The following is a 27080-nucleotide window of genomic DNA, read 5'->3' as shown; positions in this document are numbered from 1 at the left end:
ATGTTAGACCGAAAGACGCAGAATGTCTGCCTCCCTGCCTATCTGTCTGGGACTGTCTGTCTGTCTGTCTGTCTGCCTAATGTATTTGCCGTTGCCAATTGCTCGGTGATTTCCGGACCTGGAGAAGGAATAAGTGTATCAGTTTACCCTAGCTGCGTGCCAGTGCTTCCTGAACAGTGCACATGGGACGACATTTATTACTGAGCTCTAGCACGCACTAACTTCAATTGCATCTATATCTCATAGCTTTCATTGAAAGTTACACGACTCTAAAGACCTGAGATCCAGTTGTAATCGACTTTTCATCCACGTCATGCAGGGTTATATCATTTCATGAGAAACCTGTCTGGTGTTCTTAATTTGTAGAACATCTTTGGATAACCTAGTGGACTCACACACATCGCCTCCAACAATCAGCTCTCTAGGGTGGGAAACCCCCAAGTTCACCGTGGGAGCAGATCGGATATCAACCCTCGCAGACACCCACAGAAGGAAGTGCACTTCTAGTTCCTTCCAATGCCGCTATGGACTCGTCTTTATGGCTGGGCTTGCTGTTGTTCACTCTTTTATTTCATAATATCTCTGCCTAATTTACTCTCTTCCTCCTGAACTCTGTCTCCCCTCCCTGGGTACTGACGCATTCTCTTCATTGAATACGATTGCTGTTTTTTTGATAGTTTGGATCTTTTGAAATAGTAAATTTGTGAACTACTAAGCAGGGCGTTTCTTTAAAGCCATTGCTAAGTCAATGGCTATGTGCCAAGTTTGCTAGTTTGGCAAGGCAGTGGAAGTTGAACCGGTATCCCTTATCTGGACAGATGTGTACAAGGGTACTTAAATGTGTGCATATATAACACACATGTGATGTCATGCTGTTCATACTATAGGCTACACAGGCTTCTTGCTATGTGGCTGTTTATGTTCAAGCGTGTCATCTAGTTTAATTAAAGAGCAGTTTAATTACGAAAGCGCCAGAGTGCAGATGTATTTTCACCCTGCCACGGCCCCGGGGGGTTATCATTATCGTGCCTTTTTAATGTACGTGGCATAGGAGTGTACGGTGCATGTGTCCCACAGGGCTCTGTCGTTGGAGGTTCACTGACCACGAAGCGTGATGGCTGCTGCTGCTACGCTTATTTGAACGCATGAAGAGAGGGCGTATGTGTGTTGCAGCAGGCCACATCCCTCCTGAGGATTAGCCTATCATACATGCAAATATATCTCTGGTCAGGGGCCTTCCCCTTCTAGGCTAGGACACACACGCACACATTTGGAGCAAAAGTCGTGGCAGCAGGGCCAATCTCCATGCGCATACAATGCCACACAGTATGCAGCCTGAAGGCCTGTTCCGCTCTCCAGAGCCTTGTCTCTCTTTCGAAACCCCTGTTTGGTTTGACGAGATAAGGAGTCCCCCCCCCCCCCCCCCCCCCAACCACAGGTCTGAGCCGCCACGCTGTCAGAGTTGCTCAACAGACCTGCTACAGACACCGTGCTCAATTTGCCTTGTAGGTTTTTGATTTTGACTGGAGGTTGTTGTGGGTTGGGGAGGGTACCCCAAGGGTCTGGCCCTGCCCACTGTTGCTCGAGCATGCTCAGCGGGTCAAATGACGCCTGACTGTGTGTGTGTGTGTGTGTGTGTGTGTGTGTGTGTGTGTGTGTGTGTGTGTGTGTGTGTGTGTGTGTGTGTGTGTGTGTGTGTGTGTGTGTGTGTGTGTGTGTGTGTGTGTGTGTGTGTGTGTGTGTGTGTGTCTTCCTTTCCTGCTTCTTTGAAGCAGCTGCCCGATTGCCTCATCACAGAGGAATGTGCTTGTGTGTCTTTTCGCGTGCTGGACCTTGCGAGTTCGATCCCAGACGGACAAACTAGCCTCAGGCAGAGAGGGGGGAACTCATAAAGTCACACATTAGTCGTTGTTGTTTTTTTTTTCTCTACCCTTGCTTGTGCTCTCTCCTTCCCCTTTTGGGGCGGGGCCGACTGGCTCTTCCTTATTTGGAGAGGGGAGGGTGGGGGTCACATGTTGTGTAGAGCGGTATCCCGGTGATCGAGGCGAAAGCTGAGACCTCGGCCAGGGCAGCAGCACGCCAGACACCGCTTGGGCTGAGCCGCAGGTCAGAGAACAAAAGGACTCACCCCCGCAGGCTGCAGAGGAAGGAGAAGACACCGGCGGAGGAGAGGACGCGTCCACAGGGCTCTGCTTGAAGATACTTTCTGGAGAGAGAGAGTGAGAGTTGGAGTGAGAGAGAGAGAGAGAGAGGGAGAGTTGGAGTGAGAGAGAAAGAGAGAGAGAGAGAGAGAGAGAGAGAGAGGGAGGGAGGGCTGGCCCGGGGGCCATCGGGGGAAGAGGGAGAGGGAGAGAAGCTGAGCTAGTGGAGCACAAGGTGTGACCCAAAATGCCCACCAACTTCACGGTGGTGCCCGTACGGGACGGCAGGAGGAAGACGAGGAAGGTGGGGAGCGTGGAGGAGGAGGAGGAGGAAGAGGAGGATGTGGACGACAACAACGTACTGAGGGAGGCTGATGAGTACGCCCCAGGTAGGCTAGCTGTTGAATGTTACCCGCTCCCTCTGCATTGATCTGGGGCTGGCATCGAGACCCGGTGAACTGGGCTGCCTCAGTGGGGAGGGAGCTGTGTTTTTCATAGAAGGGGCTGTTGTTCCGAGCTGGGTAATTGCACTGGACAATTTTATGCTTTTCCACTGCTGTCGTCAAATGGTCAAACTTTTTAAACCCTCCCACTACTTTCCTGCTCAGAGAGGCGATGGGGAAGTAGGTGTAGAAGGTTCCAGATGTCCAGCCTGATTTTGTTGTGAGCCTGTGGCTTTATGGCCCTGTTTAACTGCTATCATTACAGCAGTTTGTATCGTGGATGTGTGGCTGCGGCGTTTCTGAAATTGTTTGTCCATTTTTTTTTTTTTGGGGGGGGGGGGGGGTTTATTTATTTTTTAATCCGTCTAATATTGAAATATAGTAGAAGATAAGTAGGTTATAAAAGTATAACATGTTTTTCAAAGAATGGCTTTGAACTCACTCACTCACACAGACCCCTTTTCAATATGCTATTTCCCTGTTTATAGATTTCCATTTATCACCACTTTAGGACCATCTTCCTAGAGTGTCCAAGGTCCCACAACATACAGGAACATCTCCAGCCCATCAAGTAGCCTTCAACGTAGAAGAGCATCTTTGTTTCCTACCCATTAGCAAAGGAGTGGTCAGATTCCCAGCAGAATGCCACCTCCTCCCTCCCTCCCTCCCTCCACCTCAGGGACCTGTTTCAGGAAGTCCTTGGCAGACGTAGCTCTTTTTTAAGATAACCCAGATGACACAACGCTAATCAACTCTTCCTGAGCCTCAGCCAATAGCAAAGTCAAGCCTTTGTGTGAAGGAACAACCTATTGGGGTCGTGAAAATGCAAGGGTGTGGGGGCATCCTGTAAGTATTAATTGGCCATAGTGTCATGCGTATGAGGCAACTGGGCTTGACTAAAACACTTTCCACTTCCATTCGCATGGGCAGCAAGCTGTGGGCTGCTGTTGACAGTTTATGCCGTTACAGCTTGGTTCCTTTCGGAATCTGAAAAAGAAACGATAAAAAGCAAGATGAAAAGGATTGTTTTGTAATGTCATTCAAACCTTTTGTTATACATACAAGGGACCACTCCACATCTATTCTACTGAACTGTGGGGACATCATGTACTGAAAAGTTTACAAGTTTAAACATCCTTTCACAGTAGGACACCGTCGTTGTTGGGACATCTTGGTAACGAAACAGGAAATGAGGCATAACTCCACCCCTTTTAGTTTAAGCAGAGCAGATTAGGACAGCTCGATCTGAGATTAGGTTAGCCTAACTACTAACTAAATTTAGCCTTGTCTAAATTATATTTGTTTGTATTTCTGAACTCTTTAATACTGCTGCAGCATTACTGCGTTCCGAGTCCCAATGATGATCACCTATTTATTGCATCTTGCGTTCAACTTAATGCATACATCCTCCTACAAAGATGTACAGCGGACAATCTCTGCATTCAGCGTTCCTGCATTCAGTAGGGAGTCTTTATTCCCATAACACGTTACGAGGTGCACAACGACTCATCGTAATACACCGTTCTCATTAAACCTCAACACACTACAGTCTTTACTAGCTCCCAACTCCTGGGTAGCGAGCAGCACTGCATCCTCGTTGTTGTTTTTTTGCGAGCCTCCTCTGGAGCAGTCTCTGTTTCTTCAAAAGCCTGCGAGTGAATCGGATTCCAGAATTTAATTTCTAGTGGAAAGCTGCAATTACGGCCGCACGCTGGGTTTTACAGACTGCTGGAGCAACTGAGCAGCTTTTCCATACACAGTCAAACCGTGAACTGCCCTCTTTTTACGCACGCCACGCAAAGGGCAGAAATAAGTACGGAGATACTGACCTCTTGGCGATCCCCTTCAGGATACATAATTTCAGTTTTTGTGCTAACATCTACTTGATCTAAATCAAACCACTTGCTATTCTGTTATTTGAGAAAGGTTCGGTCCAAAGCGGCATACAGTGAATTCTGAGAGCGGTTGGTTCCAGGAGGCCTACAGGGAGGGTGCAGAAGCAGGGGTACCCTTTTGACTTGGAATTAAAGGCAGACGGATGTTATAAAACCGCTGGCTTCTCCTCGCCTGGTGGCCCGGGGCAAGGGGCTGTTGTCATGCAATCAGCTGTAGACTTTCCCCTTTTGTGGCTGGAACGGGGATTAAGGGCTGAGTAAACAAAATTATTTTTGGTATGGGTTTAACTGTAGCCATGCATTTCTAAATGCTGCCCTTTTTTTTTTTTTTACAAAACTCCTATTAAAGACTATAATATCCAATGGCGCTTAACAAATGTAGTACAATCAACATATGCCAAAAAAGCTGTACACAAAGCTGTACCAAGGATTTATTTGTAATGCATTTCAGCACATGTCCTATGGCAGTGGGTTTTTGTTATCACAGCGCGTGTTATGTCATTGTGCATGCGTACACATAGGCCCACTTCCTACAGCACTGTAGAGACCAAAAGGGCTCCTGTGTGGAACTGCATTGTTTATTCGCGCAATCTGTCAATGTGTTATTGATCTTTCCCGGCTGGCTTGCTTCCCGTTGGCTGTATGGTGGGGGGAGTGAGACCCCACCCCCTCTCTTGATGCTCTGTCTCTCTCTGGCGGGTCGCTCTCTCACCAGTGGGGCCTAAGGAATGCCCAGGCAATACTGAAGATGAGGGCCTCAGCAGACAGCACTATACAGCACTCTGGCTTCTGCAGGATCGATTTCCTTTCTTTCAATCGAAGAAGAAGAATGACAATTGACAGGCCTAGATATATTGGTTCTTCTGTTACGTTTTTTTTCTACCCTTGGAACTCGGAAATGTGCGATCTTGCAGGTTTAGGGACAAAGCAGAAGGGGAGGGAATACGAGAGAGCAGTCTTTGAGCTGTGATGACAGTGCTCTGGTAAACCAAAGGTCTTCAGATTGGGTTTTCTCAACCCAATGTAGTCGGCAACAACATGACGTCCAGTTTTCTTGTTGAATAAGGAACTCTGCTTGGTATCAGTTCCTGCTATTGAGATCTTTTGATTTGCAACAGTGTTATTGTTTTTCAAAAAATAATAACAAAGTGAATTATTGCATTTAACCTATGTTGTCCAGTCTAAATCAAACCAAACCCCTTTATTATCAGATGAGGAACAGTGGCTCATGTTCAATTGAAAATGAAAAAAATGCTATTCCTCAAAAAAATTAACAAACTAGGGTCACAGTACTGAGTATCCCCGCTGATGGACCCACAGATCATCATATCAATATCCCCCATGCGCACATTGGGAGGAAGCCCCGTCCAAAGATACGTGATCCAGACAGCGCTCTGTCTATGTATTGCTCCATGAGAATGGGACCAGAACTGATGCTGAGATTATACAATACGCTCTCGTGAGATGTGGTCCTTTGTTCAACCCTCCTCAGACTTTTTGCCCTCCCTAACCCCTTGTCGCATTTCAATAGCCATACACACTTTCACTGTGCTGTTGTACATGAAGGAAGGAAGTTCCAGGTTAGTGCTTTTTTTGTTTTCTTTTTGGTGTCAATCCAAAGTAAACACGCAACCACTCCCCTCCTTCTCACCACTGCATACTGCTACGCTGCAGTTATCGGTAGGACACCAAACGCTATGCAAAATTAAGCTCTGTATGGATCGGATTTCGATTCGCTTCCCTTCGCCATTTTTTTTTTTCTTCCACTGTATCAATATCTAACTACCAACTTTATCCAGAACAGACTTTTTGGATTGCATCATCAAGGCATAACGGTCCAACCAGCTGCTTAGATTTTTTCTTTGTCCCACCATTTACAATTGGAAACTTGCTGGATCCAACATCCAATCTGAATGCTGCTCCACATTGTTTTTTATTATGAATATAACTCGTTCTTATTCAGTTTGCCATCTAAACGGCAAGGACCTACTTTCACACGGGAGAACTAACCCTGTTCATGGCTATTCTCTGGAGATGACTATAGCGCAGCCGGTTTCGTCCGTAGTTATCCCCAGAGGAGCCCTGGAGCACCATGGCAGTGATTGCCCCTCAATCTAACCCACTGTGTTCCCTCCCTGCCTGGGCCCCTCTCCCTGAGCTTATGAAGACCCTGCCTGTAGCTTACCATCGACCGAGGGAGTTTTATAAACTACTAGGCCTGTGTTCCTGAATTTGCAGCGCTTATTTAGAAGGGGTCCTCTGGTACTTATTGTCTTGCGGTTGAAGGATCAGGCCTTTTATTAATAACTGTCAAGGCTGCATTAGCCACTCTGAAACCTGGTGGACTTTGCTTCCTGTGGGTCCACCTTGTCTCTGCGTGTGCCATGCGTTTCCTGTTTTCTACCTTGGTGCGTCTGATTCTGGTTAAATTAAAGCTCTGTGTCATCCCCTCTACATTCCCTCCTTCAGCCTTATTTTCTTCTGTCACGAAGAGCCACCGGTCATTTTGTAGTACAGTGTTGTCTTAGACGTACAGAGACCTCACACACCCTGTACTGTAGTTGAGCCAGATGCAGCACCCTGAAAGCATCTCTTCTGGTTACTCCGAGTTAACCCCTCAGTCCGAGAACGCTTCAAATCAATGCTTCACTAGTCAGTTGCGGCCATAGAAATAAGGGGTTAAACAGAGGGGAGGGTTAATGGGTTCGTTTTTAGAAGAGTTATAATTATTCATGTATTTAGCAGCTATTTCAATCTTTAAATGATGTTAAATTATACCAAGTAGCCCAACCTACTCATAATGACGGGTTGGTTATTTTATAAACACGAATAGATCAGGTAGGGCTGTGCCTCCAACACTAATGCCTGTGTGATTTCTCTTTGGATGAATAGCGTTAATCCTGCCGTTACAATTTCATCACAGCTTTTTGATCATTGAAAGGAGGCCATATCTCATTCTATGGAAGCATTTTTCCCGGAAAAGTTAAGGCTGCTCCGGGAATGGACACCCAGAAGGAAATTACTTTTTATTTTATCCTTTATACTTTAATATTCACAATAAGAGGTTAATACTGTTTAAGATACCATATCAATAAATTGCAATGCCCGATCATGTACTACAATGTGAATTTTCCTAGATGGGATTAAGATGAGGAGAGTGTGTGCATGTAGTTGGCGCCGCTGTGTCTCTCTGAAGTGCACACAGGAAGTGGGGGGGGTTAGGTTTGCACAGAGTGAGGTGCATGGGGCTCTCTCGCGTTGGAGGTCCGGAGGCCCGGCTGTGGTTGTTTGGTTTACGACGTGCGTGTGTCGTCTTAAGCAGCAGTAGCTCATAGGGCATCCCCCGAAAACAGACGTCTGCTGCCTGCATTCTCTCCAATAGAAAGTGAAAGTCCCAAGGGACGGCCATCATGATCAACAGCAGGCCAATAGTGACGTTGATTATGGATTCCAACGATGAATGCAACAGAGGGGGCTTGTACAACTATTTCCTTGAATCCGGGAAAAAGGTTATCATGGTGATGCAATTGATGATGGAGTTCTGAAACTCTTGTATTTATGTTTGCCTCTGAAGTGTAGTATAATCATACGCAGAGTAACGATGTGATGGAAAGTACGTCAATGTCATGCTTCTACATTGATCACAGAACCTTCCAGCCTCATTCTCAATCTGTAAAACAAAACTAGTTCTTATCCACAGGGCATTAAGCGTCTATTCCTCTTCATGTGACCTTGCATACATTTATTCTGACGAGGCTGAACAGGTTGATCGAGTCAGGGAACCGATCCCTTTGAGTAGTGGCCTCCTCTTTTTTGAGAAGTTCCTGTTTCCTGTTATGTGCCCCTCACGTCCCTGTTTGCCCTATGTCAATATGGGGCTTCTGATAAGGCTGTTGCCCCACTCTTTCCACACCAACCCACCCCACCTCCGACTCTTTTCTCCTGGTATGAATTTAGACATTGTGGTTTAAATTATTTAAAATGTGACTTAATAGAAATGCAACTTTCGCTATGTTTTCCAAATGATGATGATGGAACTGTGATAACAAGTAATGGCTAATGCAGCAGTAAAACAAAGCTTTTATAGCTTTTAAGTTAGCTTAAGTAGGCAGTGACCGCTGTTCTCCATTAGTGCGTGTTCTCCTCCAGCTAATGAGGAAGGATTTACACATATTTGTGTTCCAAAAATATACTCACACACACGCAGCACTCTGTGGGCTATCATACGCTGTTTAATTTGGGTATTAAAGTGCACTTAACTCATAGCACACAAAATAGGAAAATCAATTTGAAATAATCTTTTTTTGGTCGCAAGGATATAACAACGGCAGATAGTTGCATCTTGTCTACACATGGCACCGGTTCTACTGATTTCAGATAGTCCAGGTAACAGGTTTATCTGACCCATGCCCACAATGATCCTAACCTGCTTCTGAGCAAGACCAATCTGTAGTGGTTCTGTCCATGTGTGCTTCACTTTGAATATTGTGTTTGAACATGAAGAAACGGTGACACTACCTGGTGAAGGGTGGTATTGCGGCCATTTCCTTGTGTTTGGTAGTGGAGGTAGAGTACATTGTTGAGACTGATCTGTGTGGAAGGCAACAGTATACCAATCAACAGTTTAAGCTGTTGGGTCATTTTTCTATTGACCCCTCCGAATTCATGGTTCAAACAGACTTTACGGAATGACTTTACAATGGAAAATGACAATATTGGTTTAAATGATGGGTGCTAGACAACCACATGGACAAAACAAGACTAAAAGCCAGAGTGCCCACTGTTGTGGTTATCCAATCCATCCGCCCTTAAGACGATGGCCTGGAGAGGTGATGCACTTCTCCCTGAAGCAGAGAAGGACTTGATAGTTGGTCCACATGAGACCGCAAGCCGGTTTCCTCTCCAGGGGAGTGGCGCTGGGTTTGTTTGTATACAGCTGTGCAGACTTAACTGTAAGTACGCATTAGTAACTGAACCACAAAAATGGTGTGTGTGTGTGTGTGTGTGTGTGTGTGTGTGTGTGTGTGTGTGTGTGTGTGTGTGTGTGTGTGTGTGTGTGTGTGTGTGTGTGTGTGTGTGTGTGTGTGTGTGTGTGTGTGTGTGTGTGTGTGTGTGTGTGTGTGTCACATTTTGTTTATCTTGTTTTGTAAGATGACTGATTGTCTTTTGTTTATGTATATATATACCTTTACCGTCTAACATTCAGATGGCAATTAAATGCCAAATAAGGAACACGATAGAGAGATGAAGTTTCCTGTTTGAAGTTGTTGGTATTACATGGCAGGAAATCAAATTAAATATGAGTTGATAGAAGTGGTTGTTTTTCAACCACAAAAAAAAAATGACAGATCGGGATGAAAACCCACAGTGCTCATTTGCATTGAGCTCACCTCCCCCCGCCCCCGCCTACCACCACTCAGTCCGGGCGCTGGGTTACGTAACAGGTAGTGATGTATACCTGAGGGGCTTACAGCTTAGAGCCGCGCTAAGTACAGCCGGCACACACAGCGGCGCCACTCCAGCAGCAGCCATCTGACATCAAACCAAGTGAAGCTTGATAACCACTAAAGCCTTCATACTGAGTGATGTGATACAACCCCCCCCCCCCCCCCCCCCCCTCTTTAAGACCCGCTTTGACACATCTGCCACGTTAAGCATGACCCTGTTGGCCCCGTGGTTCATCTTAGGCCGGCCTCTGCACTCTGCGTGCACCGCACAGCGTTCGTTTGTTCCACGCTACTTCTCTTTGTCGTTTCCGTGATTCTTGACTCGCGTGTTGTGTTCATTTTGGATCTTTTTCTACTCTTTGTATACACAGAGACGTTTCATCCAATTTAAATGGTAAAGAACCACTCTGGCCCCGGTCACGGGGTACTTGTGTCTCTTCATTCTGAGGCCCGGTGGAGCCCTGGGACCAGGCCGGGGCCGGTGTGTGCAGAGATCCACTGCGCCATCCACTGCTGCTGGGTGGCGCTGCAGAGACGCTGCTTCCCCGCTTTATAAAAAGGTCTGGATTAGCCTTATCTGCTTACCTGATTACCGCCCACTTCCCAAGCTCTCGGCCAGCTAGATTATAATAGGCAGCCGCCATTGAGGCGGGTCACCGGAAGCTGTCGGTTCATTAAGAGAACGGCAAGCAGGGCCAAAGGATAGGGCAACGGGCTATCTACTAGGAAGTAGAGGCTGTGGTCGAGGTGTCACTGTATTTCGGTCCCAAGTCTGCTTATGTGGGATATTTAGCCTGGGCCCAGCCTTGAAACCACAAACTACTTTTACCCTGGCCTCTGATAATAGACTGCTTGACTTTGGGCGGAAATATCACTACTTTGGTGTCACTGCTCAGTGCGGTTCCTATAAGGACCGGCCGCCCAGCTATGGCCTCTCTGTCATTGGACTGCACGGAGGCAGTGGGGCACTGTCACCACGGGGACGGCTGGCTGGACCGCTCAGTCATGCTGCAGCGGCTCGCGGGGTCTCCTGAACATCATACATTATTATCGATTGCTTGCCAACCCAACGGACCTAATGGGACGGACCCTAATGGGACGGCCCCTAGTGCATCCCGTGTAGGCGTGCAGAGCTCGCGCCGTGACACGATTGACGATTGCATATGAAAAATATTCTGATATAATCTCCTTCTTGTTTTTCCAACTTTCTGATCCCTCTCATTCAGTCCGGTTGGCTGTGCATCCCGTGCATCACATTTATCTCTCTCTCTGTCTACAACTGCCCTTTGGTTAGCTCTCTGCTTCCCTCTCATTCTTTACTCCTCCCCTTTTGTGTGTGTGTGTGTGTGTGTGTGTGTGTGTGTGTGTGTGTGTGTGTGTGTGTGTGTGTGTGTGTGTGTGTGTGTGTGTGTGTGTGTGTGTGTGTGTGTGTGTGTGTGTGTGTGTGTGTGTGCGCGCGCTCATCAGGGATCAGAAGCTGAGAAGGGAGGGGGGTGTGTGAAGATGTGATGCGTGGCTGATGACACTGTCCCTCACTGGCCACTGTCGCACACATGCACTCTCTCACACACACACGCGCATAAGCCAGCAGAGCTGTAGCTGATCCATCACATCCACCCAGATCCCGCGCTGTGTCCCTGCTCTCCGCACCGAGCTAGCCATACCTCTGCCCTCTCACTCACTCAGCCAACCCATTCCACGCTGGGCTACCTGGGCTCGTTGGGAACTACTACTGGGACCCCCCCCCCCCCCCCGCCACCCCCAAGCTACTGCTCTCCGCTACGCCCCCCCTCACCCCGCTCCACAGCATGGAGCAGGGTGAGAGCTCTCGACTGAGGGGTAAGTTTACTTTTAGCCAACTACTCCTCACTTGCTAAATATAACGGTCTTGGATTGAGGTGTAAAGTTGGTGTGGTTCCAGGCTCTGCCTTTTCCCAGTTTAGTTTTTACTTTACTGTTCTGTACTGTTGTGGTGTTTTGTGCTGACCCGCTGTACAGCTCACCGGGATTAAAGCTCACGGCGTATGCATCCGCACGCGCTTCCAAAGACGAGACAATTCCACTGTGCCCATTTACTGTGCATTGACAAGGGACTTTCGGTTTGGGCTGTTATGCGAGTTAAAGAAATGTGTGTGCTGGAGCCACATGATGAATGGCCTATGACCGCGGCTCCTGAGCTCTGCTCCTTCTGCCCTGCTGCACTTGCAGGACACTCCCCTCTCTCATATTCTATGTATCTTTTTGTATTTCTCTTAATGGCTTTTTGTGCATGTTGTTATTGTCCTATTAGTGTTGTTTACATGACTTAGTGCAGGGGATATTGGGGGGGAAATGCATAGGATCGCTGGGTCTGACTTTTGGCTGACGTCGGCAGGCACATCCTCTCTGGTAGGACGGAGCGTGGGCGTCTAAGTCAGCTTAGCCGTGATGTCACGGCCCGCAGCTCTGTGCTTTATAAATAGGACGCGTGGCCATTTATTACCACAAAGGTGCAGGGTCACAAACGCACATCCACACACACACACACGCATGCATGGGACACACATGCACAAGCATGCATGCACAAACACACACAATTTACAAATGACACGCGGCACTACGGGGTGTATTAGAACGTGATATGATGAACTGAAGTTGCAGACGTTTGTTTTGAATGCATGGAACACAATGAGTTTGGAGTTGTCACTGTCGCTGTTTTAGGAAAAGGCTCAAGTCCTGAGGTAACGGCGTTTCAAGGTGGCGTCAGAATACGAAGAGAAAACGGTGGTGGTGTGTGTGTGAAATGCTTGCATAAGGGCACCTGGGTGGGGACCAGTGAACTCCTGTCAGCTCCCAGTAATGGGACTCATTTGTTAAGAAGAACCAAAACAAGGCTGCTGTTAATGAGGTGGTGAAGCACTATTGTGTATACACCCCCCACACACTGTAGCCCCTGTGCAGGGGGGGACTCTGTTGGGGAGGACCTGGGAGCCAGATGCCCTCGCCCTCCCCCCCCCCCCCCCCGCCCTGCCCACCTCCCTTGCTCTCAACGTGTTACCCCCGCCTCATTTGTTCATCGCTCGGCGTTAGGCCTGACATCTGTGTGTGTGGGTGTGGGTGTGTGTGTTTATTTTACCAACTTTTGTCGATTCTTCCTCCTTATCTTCTAAGCATTGATAAAGTATAGAGTAAAGAGTTAATGTAAGGTTTATGCAAGTTTTGTGCCATTTGTGCACAATTGTTGTCAAATATTTAAAGAAGTCCAAAGGGCTTCCATTCACCAATAAGAATGCACATAACCAAGTCAATGTGCTTTTTAAAGCCTGCATGTTTGTCATTTGATATAGGAATCGCTGCCAATAAGCAGGATGGTCCAGGTGTGGCTTTCATTGGCGTGTGTCAGCGAGTCTCTGTGTCTGAACTGTGTGATGAACTGTGTGAAGGATGAACTACCATGATTAAAATTGCTGATGTTGTGGCCAGTAAAGTGAAAAAAAAAATAGAAGAAAGGAAGGAGGGTAAAGATCCAACGCATAGCAAACCTAGTCTGTTTATTTTCAGTAAAACGTTTGATAAAAGGGTTCTACCCTCTGTACTTCCTGGGTAGGTGGCTGATGATGCAGGGGAAGCGCTCATGTTTCAGTGCAGAGGTTTACCCCTTTACCTTATGTACTCCAGCAATGTCACTTTCAGCGGTCATCGGATGTGCTCTAGCTCAAGGGAGAATCTGATCCTCCAACTGTACGAAACGCACAAAACACACTCTCTCACACTCTCTCTCTCTCTCTCTCTCTCTGTCTCTGTGTATAGTCGTGTCATCGGTCTGCCAAAATGATTGGTGGGCTTTGTTGACGAGGTTAATAAAGTGTCTGGTAAAGGGTAAAGTTCCGTTTTAGTTTCACGGTGTCTTGATGACCACTTCTGCCTAATGACCTAATACAGGCAACATTGTGGTCTACATTGTAACACTGAATGATGTCAGTGCCAGACACTTTTCGAGCATTCATTTTGAGTACCTGGTAGATTTATTCATCGAGTACGCAGCATCAACAGAAGAGCTGCGACTCGGTGTTCGGGCCCCAGGGTCACTCTTGTACCGGCCTCTCATGTGGTACTTGATACTGCACGGCCCTGGGCTGGGTGTTAAATTGTACAGATCGCTGCTGGATGGAGCCAGTGGTGTTAAGTCTTCTGGGTCCGCCAAAGCAGACGGTGTGGGTGGTTGATTATCAGTGGGTCTGTACTTGTTTCTACTTTGATTATATGGCCGTTTCTTCATGTCACGTCTGCCAGTCCGAACAAGAAATCTGGTAAAACAGTCGAGGGCTAGCCTACTTCTTTGACACTTCGTGTGTGTGTGTGTGTGTGTGTGTGTGTGTGTGTGTGTGTGTGTGGGGTTGTCAGGGGAAATCATGGATCCAGGAAACATGTCCCATGTAATAGTCTTTTAATTATATAACATTTAATTCCCAGCAAAGTACTCCATGTAATGTGTGTGGCTATGGAGTAAAGACACGTGTGCGCACACGTACACGTGTACACAGTGTGTACTTCTCCATCCCATTCCCAACGCTTTACATTTTTGGAAAAAGTTAACTAACCCCTAGTTGTCACGATGACTGTAGTAATAATATGTTGAGTAGAGTAATCAACTTAATGTATTTAAGGAATTCTTAACTTTCACATCGTTTTTTTGGTAAGATTTCAGATTTGTATTAGGATAATTTAAAGGCTTATGTTTGTTTAATATTCTTTAGTCAATCCGCACTAAGCTTCTATTCATCATAAAATCAGCAACCCAATTGCGGGAAGAAAAAGCAATTAGACTGATTAAATCTGTTATTATTATCAATTTTTTTTTTTGTCCCGAGAACACCCAAAGACATGATGCTGTCACCTGTCAATTAAATGAATCATGGCAAAATCGTTTTTTACTGCTCACTAAGAATGATGGTACGTATTGACCATCCGCAGCCCTAACGAGCACACTATTTATACATTCAGACAATTCTGCATTGTCATTTGTCATTGCTCAGCCACACAGCCAAGGCTGCAGATAAACAGTCAAACGCAGCACGACAGAATTAGGAACCAGAGAGCCATATTTAGCCAGTGGCTAGCCCTCAAACAGGATTGGACCACGTTTAGATTGATCCAGCATTGCTGGAGACAATGATTACCCGTGGCGTGTACCAACATCCTGCCTGGCTCAAGGGAGGAAGAGCGAGCGAAAGCGGGACTGTGAACACTTATACAGCATTACTAGACTGCTATCACACTCTGGCCCTGTTATCCCCTCTTATCACTTAAACAAGCGCACTACACACCAACCAAATCCAGACGCCTATAAAATCATCCATTCCTGAAGTGATTTAAACGGCACAAGGCGCACAAGGACATATTGACTTTCCCTGTGATTATTGGAGGGTTTAGCCCCGCCGAAAGCCTCTTACTCTCTACTCTGCATCTGGATCAGCAGTGAAACTTACCCATGAAATCCCTCCCTCCCTGCCCGCCCCAGTCCAAGCCATGGCTCTCACTGAGGTACGCCAGCATCTAGGCCAGGAGAAGGAGCCAAGGCCGGCTGTGGGTCGCTGGCGTCTGGCCCTTTAGAGCCTCGCTGGGCTGCTTGTACTCCCTTGCATATGCAGCTACTGGTTGTTGTTGTTGTTACGATGATTTTAAGGATCTCTTCTCTAGCTTCTGCTTTGGGCTAGTATGAATTTATACAGGTATACGTTTCGTTGTTTTTTATGGATTCTAGTTTGGACCGTTTATTATGTCATCTATGAAATGCATAGTCACTCCTTTTCGACTAGCTGTGTGTGTGTGTGTGTGTGTGTGTGTGTGTGTGTGTGTGTGTGTGTGTGTGTGTGTGTGTGTGTGTGTGTGTGTGTGTGTGTGTGTGTGTGTGTGTGTGTGTGTGTGTGTGTGTGTGTGTGTGCGTGCGCGCGCGCATAACTGACAGGTCATGCATACATTGTTTCCCTGCCTCCTGTTGGTGCATGCCCAACTACGAGGTCACCCGATGGTCATCTTGGATAGGGTAAAGGATCTGAGCCCTCCTTCTTGCTCAGAGTTCCTGAGTCTATGTGACCGTGACGTATAATGTGTTTATACTAAAAACTTCAAAGCAGGAAGCATTAACGTATGTAAACAAACTTGAGGCATTTCTATCAACCCCCTGCTTTTTATTTGCTTTTTGATTAAAAGCAAAAAGAGTTGGACTTTCATTTTGATTGTGTAAAAAGAAAGTGCTTCAATAATGAAGTCTTATATTAGGATCAGTCGATTGTCTTTTTAAACGACACAGAGCAATCCATTTACAGCACAGCTACACACATCGCATGGGGTGCAGTAGGAAGCACGTGTGTGTGTCTGTGTGTATGCACTCGACCTGCCAGAGCCACGCGCGCTAGCTCGGTTGCCACATTCTGCGCGGTGCGCTCAGCCAAAACATTTGCTTAACCCGTGGCCTTGAATGCCAAGGCCAGAACCGCGGTTTACAGCTGGGCTCCAAATTGTTCTCCCTGCCGGTCGCCAGGTCTCGGAGGGCCCGAAATGGCGGTGCAGGTTGTGAATGACATCAATGGGATATCTTGCATTCCTGAAAGAGTCCCCCCCCCCCCCCCCCTCCTAGAGTGGTGGTGGAGAGCCAAGAGGAGCCCCAGTACTCAATACATTACAGTCGCCTTGGCTGTGTCGTTTCTAGCTTTGGCCCTAGCTATTTTGTTCGTGGGTAGGACTAATGGAGTACCTCTGCTTAATGTTGCAGACCTGCAGAAAGCGACACTGTTGATCACGTATCTGAGGGATTCAGAAACCAAAAATAAGGTTTAGACTGAGAAACTGTAATTGAATCGATAGACATGATGAATTATTAATTCCTGGTATTGTGGGTTCAGGGTCAGCGCCTCCTTCCATATTCTGAGAAATGACATCCACTCATGAAGTTCTTTGTTGCTCTGTCTATTTCCACAGGAGACGGTCTACGAAAGGAAAGCAGTCCTTTCATCAACAACACGGACAACGATAAGGCCATCAGCTATGATGGCAAGAACATGGCCCTCTTTGAGGTAACGCTGTGGTGTCCAGGCATCCACATGAGGACCGTCCAATATTCCAATATGTGTGCTTTTACTATTACTACATTTTTAATCTGAGAATTTAGTACTACATTTTACTCATAACAATGCGATCACGCTTTCGGTACATTATGGTGGTTTGTTTAGTCCACTAAGGAACATTCTAGAAACAACATCACCGATGTTTTGTAACATGTCATCGTAACATGCGGTGCTTATAAACATTTGGGATACCAACAAGTAATGGCTTTCAAGAACAAATTTCTCCTACGGGGGATTATTAAAGTTTTATCTAAGCCAAGTAAATATGGAAGTTAAGACACAGATCAACCTTCACTTGGATTGATGCATTGCCAGTTGTGTTATTATCACCAAACATTTGTTATCTAGTGCCCTTAAATGCAATAATAATCTAACAAAACTTTGAAACAAACCCAACGTACATTAATGTACCTTCACCGGTCCCTTAATTTAAACCTGGTAGTGTTTACTACCCACAACTCAAGACTGACGCTGTACTGCTATAAACCCTTTTTGGGTTATTATTCTGTGAACGTGGCAACGTTCTCGACAGCGTGGGCTCTCTGAGCTCCTGGTCGTTTCGAGTACTGTCCTTCAGTCCCCCTCCCTTGGCTGGTGTCGTCTTTAACGGAGTCACAGAGTTTTGCAGCCTGATGGTCGGGGCGGCTCGGGGCGTGAACCTCGGCTCAAGCTCGCTGATTAAATTGACCCGTGTGAGATGTTAATCGGCCGCATATCTTGGCAGATAAAACCGGTCAATGTATCTGTAATCGCCGTTTGCCGGGCTGTGGTAATCCTGGCGATGACGCATTAGAGCGGTCCTTCGTGCCTGCCTGCTCTGGCCACGGCTCCTCTGACTGTCCGCTCGGGTTACTCGTTGTGGAGTGGTGTTTCATACGAGCCTTCCGTATTCTGCACAAAACAATGTCTATTTTGTGTTTCCATTTGTTGGAAAAAAACGAAATGGTTGTTCTGTGTTAGCCAAAACATTTATAATCGATTATTTATTCTTTGTAAGATTCCCTTATCGATTGGCAATTTCAGCAATTAAATACCTGAAAATACCTAGTGTACCCTTTTTTTAATATTTGAATGAAATTTGAATTTTGTAATTAGTTTCTGCAAATGTCCCTGAGCGACGTGAACAGGGGCTCAAGGTCGATGATTCAGGAAACTTTATTATTTAAGTTTCTGCACACTTTACTGTGTTGCACATCAAATGTCAAAAAGAATAAATTGACCTTTTTTACCCATCGATCTACACACAGCGAATCATTATTCATTATTAATCATAATGAAGTGTTGGGGTGTGCGAAGAGGTGACGGGGTCTGAATGCTTTCAGAGGCCAGTGCAGCCAAGCAGGCTCAACATGGCTTGATTGATTCGACCAGGACTGCTGTATAAACCATTGGATGCCCATCCACATGATGTTTAGGATCTATTGAGTCTAATTAGTGGAGCTCCAGCTTGACGCTACGCATTTCCCCTCGACACATACCTCGTCCATTAATCACAAAATAAACAAATTTCTATGTATTCCGAATGACCACCCTCGACTATTATGTTATTCACTCATGAAATTCCAAACATAATCATAAAATATTAACCAAAGGCATTTATGCTCCTGCATGACGTGTGATCAGCGTTTGTGTTGTGGTCCTGGTGATGCAGGAGGAGATGGACAGCAACCCCATGGTGTCCTCCCTCCTCAACAAGCTGGCCAACTACACCAACCTCACCCAGGGGGCTCAGGAGCACGAGGAGGCTGACGAAGAGGAGGCTGGGCCCAAAAAGAAAGCCGTCAAGGTACCTCCATCCATCTTATTCTGCCATTCTCTGCGTGGTTTATTTACCACTAAAGGAAGTGTATTTTTTTTAGATTAAGTGTATTGCCTTAAACAGATGTTACTTTCGTTTTCACCAATAAGGTACTTTTCTTGGCCAGTACAGAGAGTTGAAAGCTACTATAGCTTGCTACGTTGGGACGCGTTAGACAAGCCCCCAGGAATGGTCTCAAGGTTTGCACTAACGCCCCTAACGCCCCTAACGCGACGCTTCAACGCGTGTAACGAGTCTACGCCTATACCAATGGTTCCCTATGCAAAAATGCAGATTTTCGACGCCCCAAACGCGAGTAACGTGTTTGGTGTGGCCGAACTTAGCCTAGTGGCTAACTGGGGTATTGCAGCACTGGACCAGAAAGCCTTCTCCACATGATACCCAATAGAAAAGCACGCTCTATACTCATTTTTTTTGATATTACACATTAATGTGAGACAATGTGTAGTTTCTCATCGCAGGAAACAGAAAATAAACAAATGCAAGGATGCTGTTCTACTTCTCTTGTTGATAAAGCTAGTCTCGAACTGCCTGTTGTTAAAGTGATGTAAGAATATGGGCATCTCCCTTTGAGAGTAGATCAGACTTCCACTTAAAGTAGATGCCCCAAAACCCAAGGGGTCGTAACCATGACGACCAAATGCCCCCTCCTAGAACTCTCAACCCAAAACACATTTTTCCAGGTGAAACAGTGGGTTCACTTGCTCCTCTTTAAGATAATAGAGCTGACACCATGACCCCCGTGCAGAACTAATCTGGGACCAGAGGCAGTGGCTCTGTGTTTTAATATGCAAGATGACCAAGACGGTATACAAGTCTCGTCTTTTGAGTCTTGAACGTCCATTCGCTTTTACACTAATCACAGTTTCATCATAGGACCATATCTGCATTGGGGTTGGCCAGGATTTGCATGTTCTTGTGATTTGTTCTGCAGGGTCTTGCTGGGTATTTTTAGCATAGATCTCTGGCAAGACATCTAAAAGGCGAATACATTTTTTTTGTAGTTGGCACATTCAAATTGAGCTTTTCCCACAGTTATTCTTTCCCTTCATATCAAACGTATGGCCACTTTAAAGTTGATTTGACCTTGATTACTACTTACTAATATATCAAATAGAAGAATGAATCCTTGGTGATTTGCCAAAGTCCAACAGACTTTATTTTGTAGCTGGTATGTTGGCGGTGCTGTGTCACTGAAAAGGATGGCTGTTGTTTAGTTTCTGAGACAAGATGCTTGTCCCTGACCTGCTGCTGACCCACACTTCCTGATACACCTTGTTTATTACCTCCGGGAAGTAGAACAACCGGATAAGGCACCCAATTATACAAGCACAAGTTTGCACAAATAGCTTTTCTTTGGAATTTGAGTAAACTTCCACTTGTATTAAACTAAAGCAGATTTGACATGTTCTGAATCTATTTTTGCATTGTAATGTATAAACATTAACCCATTGTGCTTCTGATGATCTTGCCCCACCCCCTTCCTTTCCTTTTCTCTGTTGCCCCCCCTTTCATGCTTCGTCCCCTCCTTCCTTCCTCCCCCCCCTCCCTGCGTCCCCTGCTCCCTCCTCTCCCCCTCCTGCAGAGCCCTCAGATGGGGACCTTCATGGGCGTGTACCTGCCCTGCCTGCAGAACATCCTCGGGGTCATCCTCTTCCTGCGCCTCACCTGGATCGTGGGCACCGCGGGGATCGTGGAGTCCCTGGCCATCGTGGTGATGTGCTGCTCCTGTGTAAGTACGGGCCACCCGCCCCGTGATCCACACCAGTGTCCCGGCGCTCACTGGCAACTTGGACTGACCACGATGTACCTTCTCGTTTCATCTTAACCGCGATTGTGGCCGGTGGATAAATACCTATGTACCTGATACTTGGATACTTTGTTTACCTGACGGTCAACATTAACATGATGTGTAGTGGTAGTCGTTTTTTCGACTAAACAATCGAAATTCACCCGTCTTTTAAACGATTACATTGCAATCAGGCGCTGAGTATGCACACAAGACATACCAGGTTTTGCCATGAAACTTCTCGTTGGGCATGTGTGAGGTGTGTTCAGGATGGGGGCCGGGCGCTCGACTGCGGACGTGTGTGTTGAACAACAACCGTGTTGGGGGAGATGGCTCTCATGGCTGCTGATCCCTACTGGCTATATTTAGCCCCAAAGGCTTTCTGCTGCTCATACAGCTCGCCGTGCCAAATGCTACCTGACATCTTGATTCCTAATCCCTTCCCCTGTGCATGGTGTCTGCCACACAAACACACACAATACACACGCACGGCACTGCAGACAATGGCATGCTTAAGCTTAATCAGGGAAATTCAAAGGCCAACCCCGCCCTGAACCCTCTTTCACTTAATGAAAGGAACTTTCAGTTGTTAATTCCCTCAGCAGACAAACAGCAAGGATGCTGGATATTGGGGAATGCTTTAAATGTAAATGTTACCGTATGGTAAAGGTAGTCACATTCAATTGTAGTGTTCCACTGCTTTCCTTAAGGTGGTAAACTGTAGTTTTTTTTTATATATATATATATATTTTTTTTTATATTTCAGTTTTTTATATTTCAGTCGGATCTCACGTTTCCGTTTGCATGCCTGTGTTAGTCCGCTCTACTGTTGACTGTTTACAGTGCTTTGCAGGTTACCGCCAATTACTTAGAACTAACGCCCCTGCACACTGAAGTCCTGTTGCCATGACACAGTCAAACAAATAGACTGTTTTAGGTTCTCATGAGACTGCAGCCGCCACCGCCCCCCATCCCAACGGGTGTGTGAGCGCAACATTCTCCAACTCTCTCTGTTTCTCCCTGTTCTTCCACGTCCTCCCTGGGTGTTTCCATAGCCTTGATATCATGTTCGGGGGGGGCGTGGAGGGGGCATTGTTATTCTGCTGGAATGTCTGAGTCACTGGGTCTCTTTGGATAATGTGTTTCTGATCACCGGGGTTTGTTTGGATGCAGAGCTTAACTGGGCGGTTGCCATGTTGCTGGTGAAGTGAAAGTTGTTGGCGGATATTAGGAGGACAGTATGGGGAAGGGAGCGTGATTCATAGACGGATATCAAACTTCATGTTGGTGTTTGTGCGCTTCTCATAATAAATGAGTTCTCACATTCAAGTGTTAACCTAACTTTTGTTATTGGCAAAGCAAACAAGCTTGGCATTTGAGAAGATGGCATCCATGGATTGAAAAAATGCATTGTGGAACTCGTACGCAGCAGTGTAGTACATAGTGCAGTTCTGTTTTCCCGTGAAGTCACAGAAGTGTTCCAAGACGGTAGTAAAACTGACTTTAAAATGTAAATCGTTATCGTTAAAGAAAACAGATTTTATCTCCAAATTATCTGCAAATACATTCCTGGAAAGCCTTGGTAGAACACATGGAGCTGTATCGGGAACATTCCCTCTGGTGGTGTGAATAATTCTCAAGATATGAGTTGTAAAACTAAGCGCAGACCGAGAGAATGCTCCTCAAACGTTCCAGCTGACGAGACGAGCCACCCTGTACTTTTCCATGCACTCTCACTGTCTCAGCTTGAGTAAGACACAGCAGCTTAGACCTTCAACGCTATGAAGGTAGGAACACATTGGTCAACTTAATTGGCTTTAGTCCAGCCTTTCCTGGTATGGCCCATTCAGACCTGGACATCACAGCCTCCTGAGACCATCTTGATCTCCCCAGTTCACCTTTTAGTTTCCGTCTGAAAATCATCCCTAGCGCTGATACGTCTGCCCATTTTTTTTAGTTTTAAGTTTTAAGGAAGTGAGGCCGGATGGTTGAACAATATTTGAAATTGCGCAATCAGGGTGGTTTGGGGACGCTAAGGGCACAGTGCAGCATTAGATGTCATTAGCCTCACGATACAAAGGAACTGATACTTCACATACATCTCCCTCTCCTCTCCCTTCTTCATTGGACTTTAATAGGCTGTTGGCTACTTTCTATAAAATTGCTGCTTTAGAGAGTAGCGCCAAAGGGATTAGTCATGGAGTCAATTGACTCCATGAGTTTATAATTGTAACCACTGTATTTACGGATTGTAATTAACGACGTAATTTATTTTGTTTTCCTCTGGTATGGATTTTTCAATGAAGGCTACAATGATTATAAAAAAGTATTTTACTTGGCTGCGGTTAAAGAAGAACTAAATATATTCTTATTTTAGAAGAATTATTTCTGTGTAGAACTGGTTTCAGCCTTCTGATCCGGAAGTAATGTTGAGTAAGAGGCGGGCTATAGACGAGAAGGCTTTCTGGGGAAGATTTCGGAGAAAAGCTGCTATCTATTACCAATCTCCAAAGACTTAAAGCCTAAGCAGCAAAGGAGGTCATTTCACAGGCATGGGGCCGGATTTCGCCCACTGACACGGCTTATGACTGCACTAAACCCTTTGTCTCGGCCCCACAATAGGACTGCAAACATGAAAAACCATAGATGTATAGAATTAGCACAACCTGGCAACAATAACATTTGTGGGTGTTGTTTCAATGAAAAACTATTTTAAGTGAAGGATATCACGTGAGGTGTTTGTATGTGAAGGACCAAGATGTGAAATATTGTACAATGAATCTGTATCTGTCGTCCACAGACAATGCTGACCGCCATCTCTATGAGTGCAATCGCGACCAATGGGGTTGTTCCAGGTAAGCAGGCTTTATTCAGTGGAACAGAGGAACAACATACACAATAATCCAATGTTCTTCTGAAGCGTACTCATGCAAGTCTGCACGTACACTATGTTCCTTTGTAATAATACCTCATTGATCTAGATCCAAAATTGGATGCAGTATAATTGACCACAATCTTAAATGATATAAGGAGTGAGACTTCAGAAGTTTTAAGTTATTGGGACATAATTATAAATTAACATTGACTGTGTTAAATTAGTGAAATCAGTTTCGGGTTCAGCTATAGCTTTTGACAGTCTGTGCTCATTGGTTGTGTCATAAAGAATATTGACGCAATTAAAAATGGGGTGAATTGAGTAAAATACGATTTAAAAACTAATCCTTTGCCTGTACCCTTCCCTTCAGCTGGAGGTTCCTACTACATGATTTCAAGATCTCTGGGGCCTGAGTTTGGTGGAGCGGTGGGCCTCTGCTTCTATCTGGGCACCACCTTCGCTGGCTCCATGTACATTCTGGGCACCATAGAGATCCTATTGGTGAGCATGCTGTCATGATTCGTGCGTACATTTCCATCCATTCCCAAAATATGTAATTTTATTTGGAACTTCAACGTACCGAATACAGACCGCATCACACCTGCAATCCATGGTTTTTACCCTAAAAGCCAAACCCTGATCAGAGCTCAACCCAGCCAAAAGCCTTCTCCCTGTGCTTGGGTCAGACACCCTAAAGTCTTCTCCCTGTGCTTGGGTCGGACACCATAAAGCCACCTCCCTATCCTTGCATCAGGCACATCCTAAAGCCTTCTCCCTGTGCTTGGGTCAGACACCCTAAAGTCTTCTCCCTGTGCTTGGGTCGGACACCATAAAGCCACCTCCCTATCCTTGCATCAGGCACATCCTAAAGCCTTCTCCCTGTGCTTGCGTTTGGCCAGACCTACATCGTGCCGCAGGCGGCCATCTTCGTGGCGGAGAAGAAGGAGGATGAGCCGGCCGCCCTGCTGAACAACATGCGCGTGTATGGCACCTGCTGCCTGACGCTGATGTCCCTGGTGGTGTTCGTGGGGGTCAAGTACGTGAACAAGCTGGCGCTGGTCTTCCTGGCCTGCGTCGTCCTCTCCATCCTGGCCATTTACGCCGGGGTCATCAAGACCGCCTTCGACCCTCCAGACTTCCCGTGAGTCCTCTCTCTGTAACGTGACATGCTTTTCCCGTACACCATAATGTTGCATGGTTACACTCAGCGAGCGGTATTGAGGGCTTTTCTCTCTCAAAGCATTTCAGAGGTCCCTGTAAGCCTGGAGTTCGCTAGCAGTTCACACTGGGACAAAGACTTAAAGAAATAAGAGCGTGGACCAGAGTTTGACATTGATGTACCTCTGCTCTCCCCCGTGCTGTAGTGTGTGTCTGCTGGGAAACCGAACGCTCCAGAACCTGAACTTTGACAAGTGTCTGAAGACGGAGGAGGTGGGCAACCAGACAGTCGGCACGGCGCTGTGGGCGCTCTTCTGTGGAGGCTCTAGGGCGCTCAACGCCTCCTGCAACGAGTACTTTGTCCTTAACAACGTCACGGTGATACAGGGCATCCCTGGGCTCACCAGCGGTGTCATCTCAGGTCAGAACACTGCGTCCGCCCTCCACCACCACCACCACCTTTGAATCCATTGGGGATGCATCATTTAATGTCGTGCAGTGCCATGTAGGGCAATCTGTGCGATTGTTTGGTTTTTCTAAACTATTTATATTTCAAAACATGAACGAGATGACACAAATATCCCGAGGATCTTTGGAATGGCTACGCCAGGACATTTCACAGCATTGCATCATTTTGCATCCAATTTCCCAGTATGTATTTTTTATGCAAATTTCGACTAGTTAAGTCAAAAAAGTAATCATTGGCTTTTGACTTTCCTAATGCAGAGTAACACAAATCCCTGCTGGCACATGGTGACCTGCACTACAATGACCTGGTCTGGAGCACCGGTCAATAAAAATACCAGCCACTTAAGACAGGATGTTTTCAAGCACACTCCAACTCTTACTTAATCCCCCCCTGTCCGTCTGCCCTTGGCACGTTACGGAATCCATTGTGCTCCGCCAGTGTCGGACAATGCAGGGCCTCCTCTCTTCCCCTCCTGCCAGGCGCTACGTGACTACCAGCGCATTGGTGTGTGTTCTAACGGCCGTTTCCCCCCCAGACAACATGTGGTCGGACTACGGGCCGCTGGGCATGCTGGTGGAGAAGCCGAGGCAGCCAGCGGTGCTGGCAGCGGACACCTCCCAGGACGTGTACCTGCCCTACGTGGTCAACGACATCGCCTCCTTCTTCACGCTGCTGGTGGGCATCTACTTCCCCTCGGTCACTGGTACGACTCTTGGCTTTAAACACACTTCACAGCACGTCACATGAAGGGAACGTTAATTAAGCGTGAGTTAATGTTACTTCATGCATAAGGGTTATTATATAGCCTTAGCATCAGGGTAAGGGTTAACCCATTCAATGTATAATGAATACCTTAGTTTACATGGACACCATCAAATTAGTTAAACTAGGCCTGAAACAACAAATGGTCTAAAATGTTGTCTGACTTGTCTCCAGGCATCATGGCCGGCTCCAACCGATCGGGAGACCTGCGGGACGCCCAGAAGTCCATCCCCATCGGGACAATCCTGGCCATAGCAACCACCACATTCATTTGTATCCTCTCATCCGTTGCCATGACATTTCTATCAAAGAGTGATGTCAAAAAGGCTACACTTAATATTTTCTTTATTATTATTATTTTATTTTTTATTTAACTCTATGTATTGCAATTTTTGCAACAGGATTGTGAGTCCAAGAAACCTGATGTTTGACCTTTGACCTCTATGAATAACATGTATCACATTCAGCATAATTGAATTGTCCTCTATAGAAGAGTGTAGGTTCTCTCCTTAACGGTGTGCTCCAGACTTGACCTCCGTGGTGCTGTTTGGTGCCTGCATTGATACTGTGTTGCTCAGAGACAAGTAAGTATGAGGGTCAGATATCATACAGGATGTGAACTTGTACGTTGTACACCGCTCACGTTGTCTGCTCCTCCAATGAGCGTTAATCTGCAGCAAACTAGTTTTTTCTTGTTTAGCATGGACTGTCAAGTGTGAGATGTTTCTAAGTCTTTCAGACGGCCTCTTTTTGAAACTAAAAGCCTCCATCCGCAACCACTCTGCAGGTTTGGCGACTCTGTAAAACGGAACCTTGTGATTGGCACACTGTCCTGGCCGTCACCGTGGGTGATTGTGATTGGCTCGTTCTTCTCCTGCTGTGGGGCGGGGCTTCAGAGCTTGACTGGGGCGCCACGCCTACTGCAAGCCATCGCACGAGATGGCATTGTCCCTTTCCTGGCGGTAAGTCACCCCCCCCCCCACCCTACCAACACAAACATTCTACAGTCAAGTTAACTTAACGGTTTGTGTTGCTTGTATGTAAATGGGTAGTATATATACAGCACTTTTCTAACCAATGGCCACTCAAAGCGCTTTACAATTATTGCCTAACATTCACCCGTTCGTACACAAATGCACACTAGTCATCATTCTCTCGCTCCCTGAGCGAATGCTG

The 27080-nt window shown here is 46.4% G+C and overlaps 1 protein-coding gene across 6 annotated transcripts in view; it reads left to right on the top strand.

Annotated features, from left to right (window-relative positions):
* Positions 1-27080, top strand: part of slc12a7b (solute carrier family 12 member 7b) — a 44908-nt gene that overhangs the window by 6435 nt on the left and 11393 nt on the right. For 4 of the 6 annotated variants that reach the window (XM_056584107.1, XM_056584106.1, XM_056584104.1 and 1 more), the window contains exons 2-12: positions 16887-16981; positions 18684-18818; positions 20437-20583; positions 23441-23495; positions 23886-24016; positions 24415-24656; positions 24880-25094; positions 25678-25845; positions 26079-26177; positions 26431-26488; positions 26692-26866. In XM_056584107.1, coding sequence (XP_056440082.1) covers positions 16887-16981; positions 18684-18818; positions 20437-20583; positions 23441-23495; positions 23886-24016; positions 24415-24656; positions 24880-25094; positions 25678-25845; positions 26079-26177; positions 26431-26488; positions 26692-26866 — 1520 coding nt within the window. Of the gene's footprint in view, positions 1-2309; positions 2531-16886; positions 16982-18683; positions 18819-20436; positions 20584-23440; positions 23496-23885; positions 24017-24414; positions 24657-24879; positions 25095-25677; positions 25846-26078; positions 26178-26430; positions 26489-26691; positions 26867-27080 lie in introns of those variants that run through there. The other 2 variants (XM_056584105.1, XM_056584108.1) reach the window with 2 other exon arrangements.

The sequence above is a fragment of the Gadus chalcogrammus genome, chromosome 23 (assembly GCF_026213295.1).
Source record: "Gadus chalcogrammus isolate NIFS_2021 chromosome 23, NIFS_Gcha_1.0, whole genome shotgun sequence".
Taxonomy (NCBI): domain Eukaryota; kingdom Metazoa; phylum Chordata; class Actinopteri; order Gadiformes; family Gadidae; genus Gadus; species Gadus chalcogrammus.
Note: the sequence above shows the minus strand (reverse complement) of the source record. Positions and strands in the feature narration are given on the sequence as shown.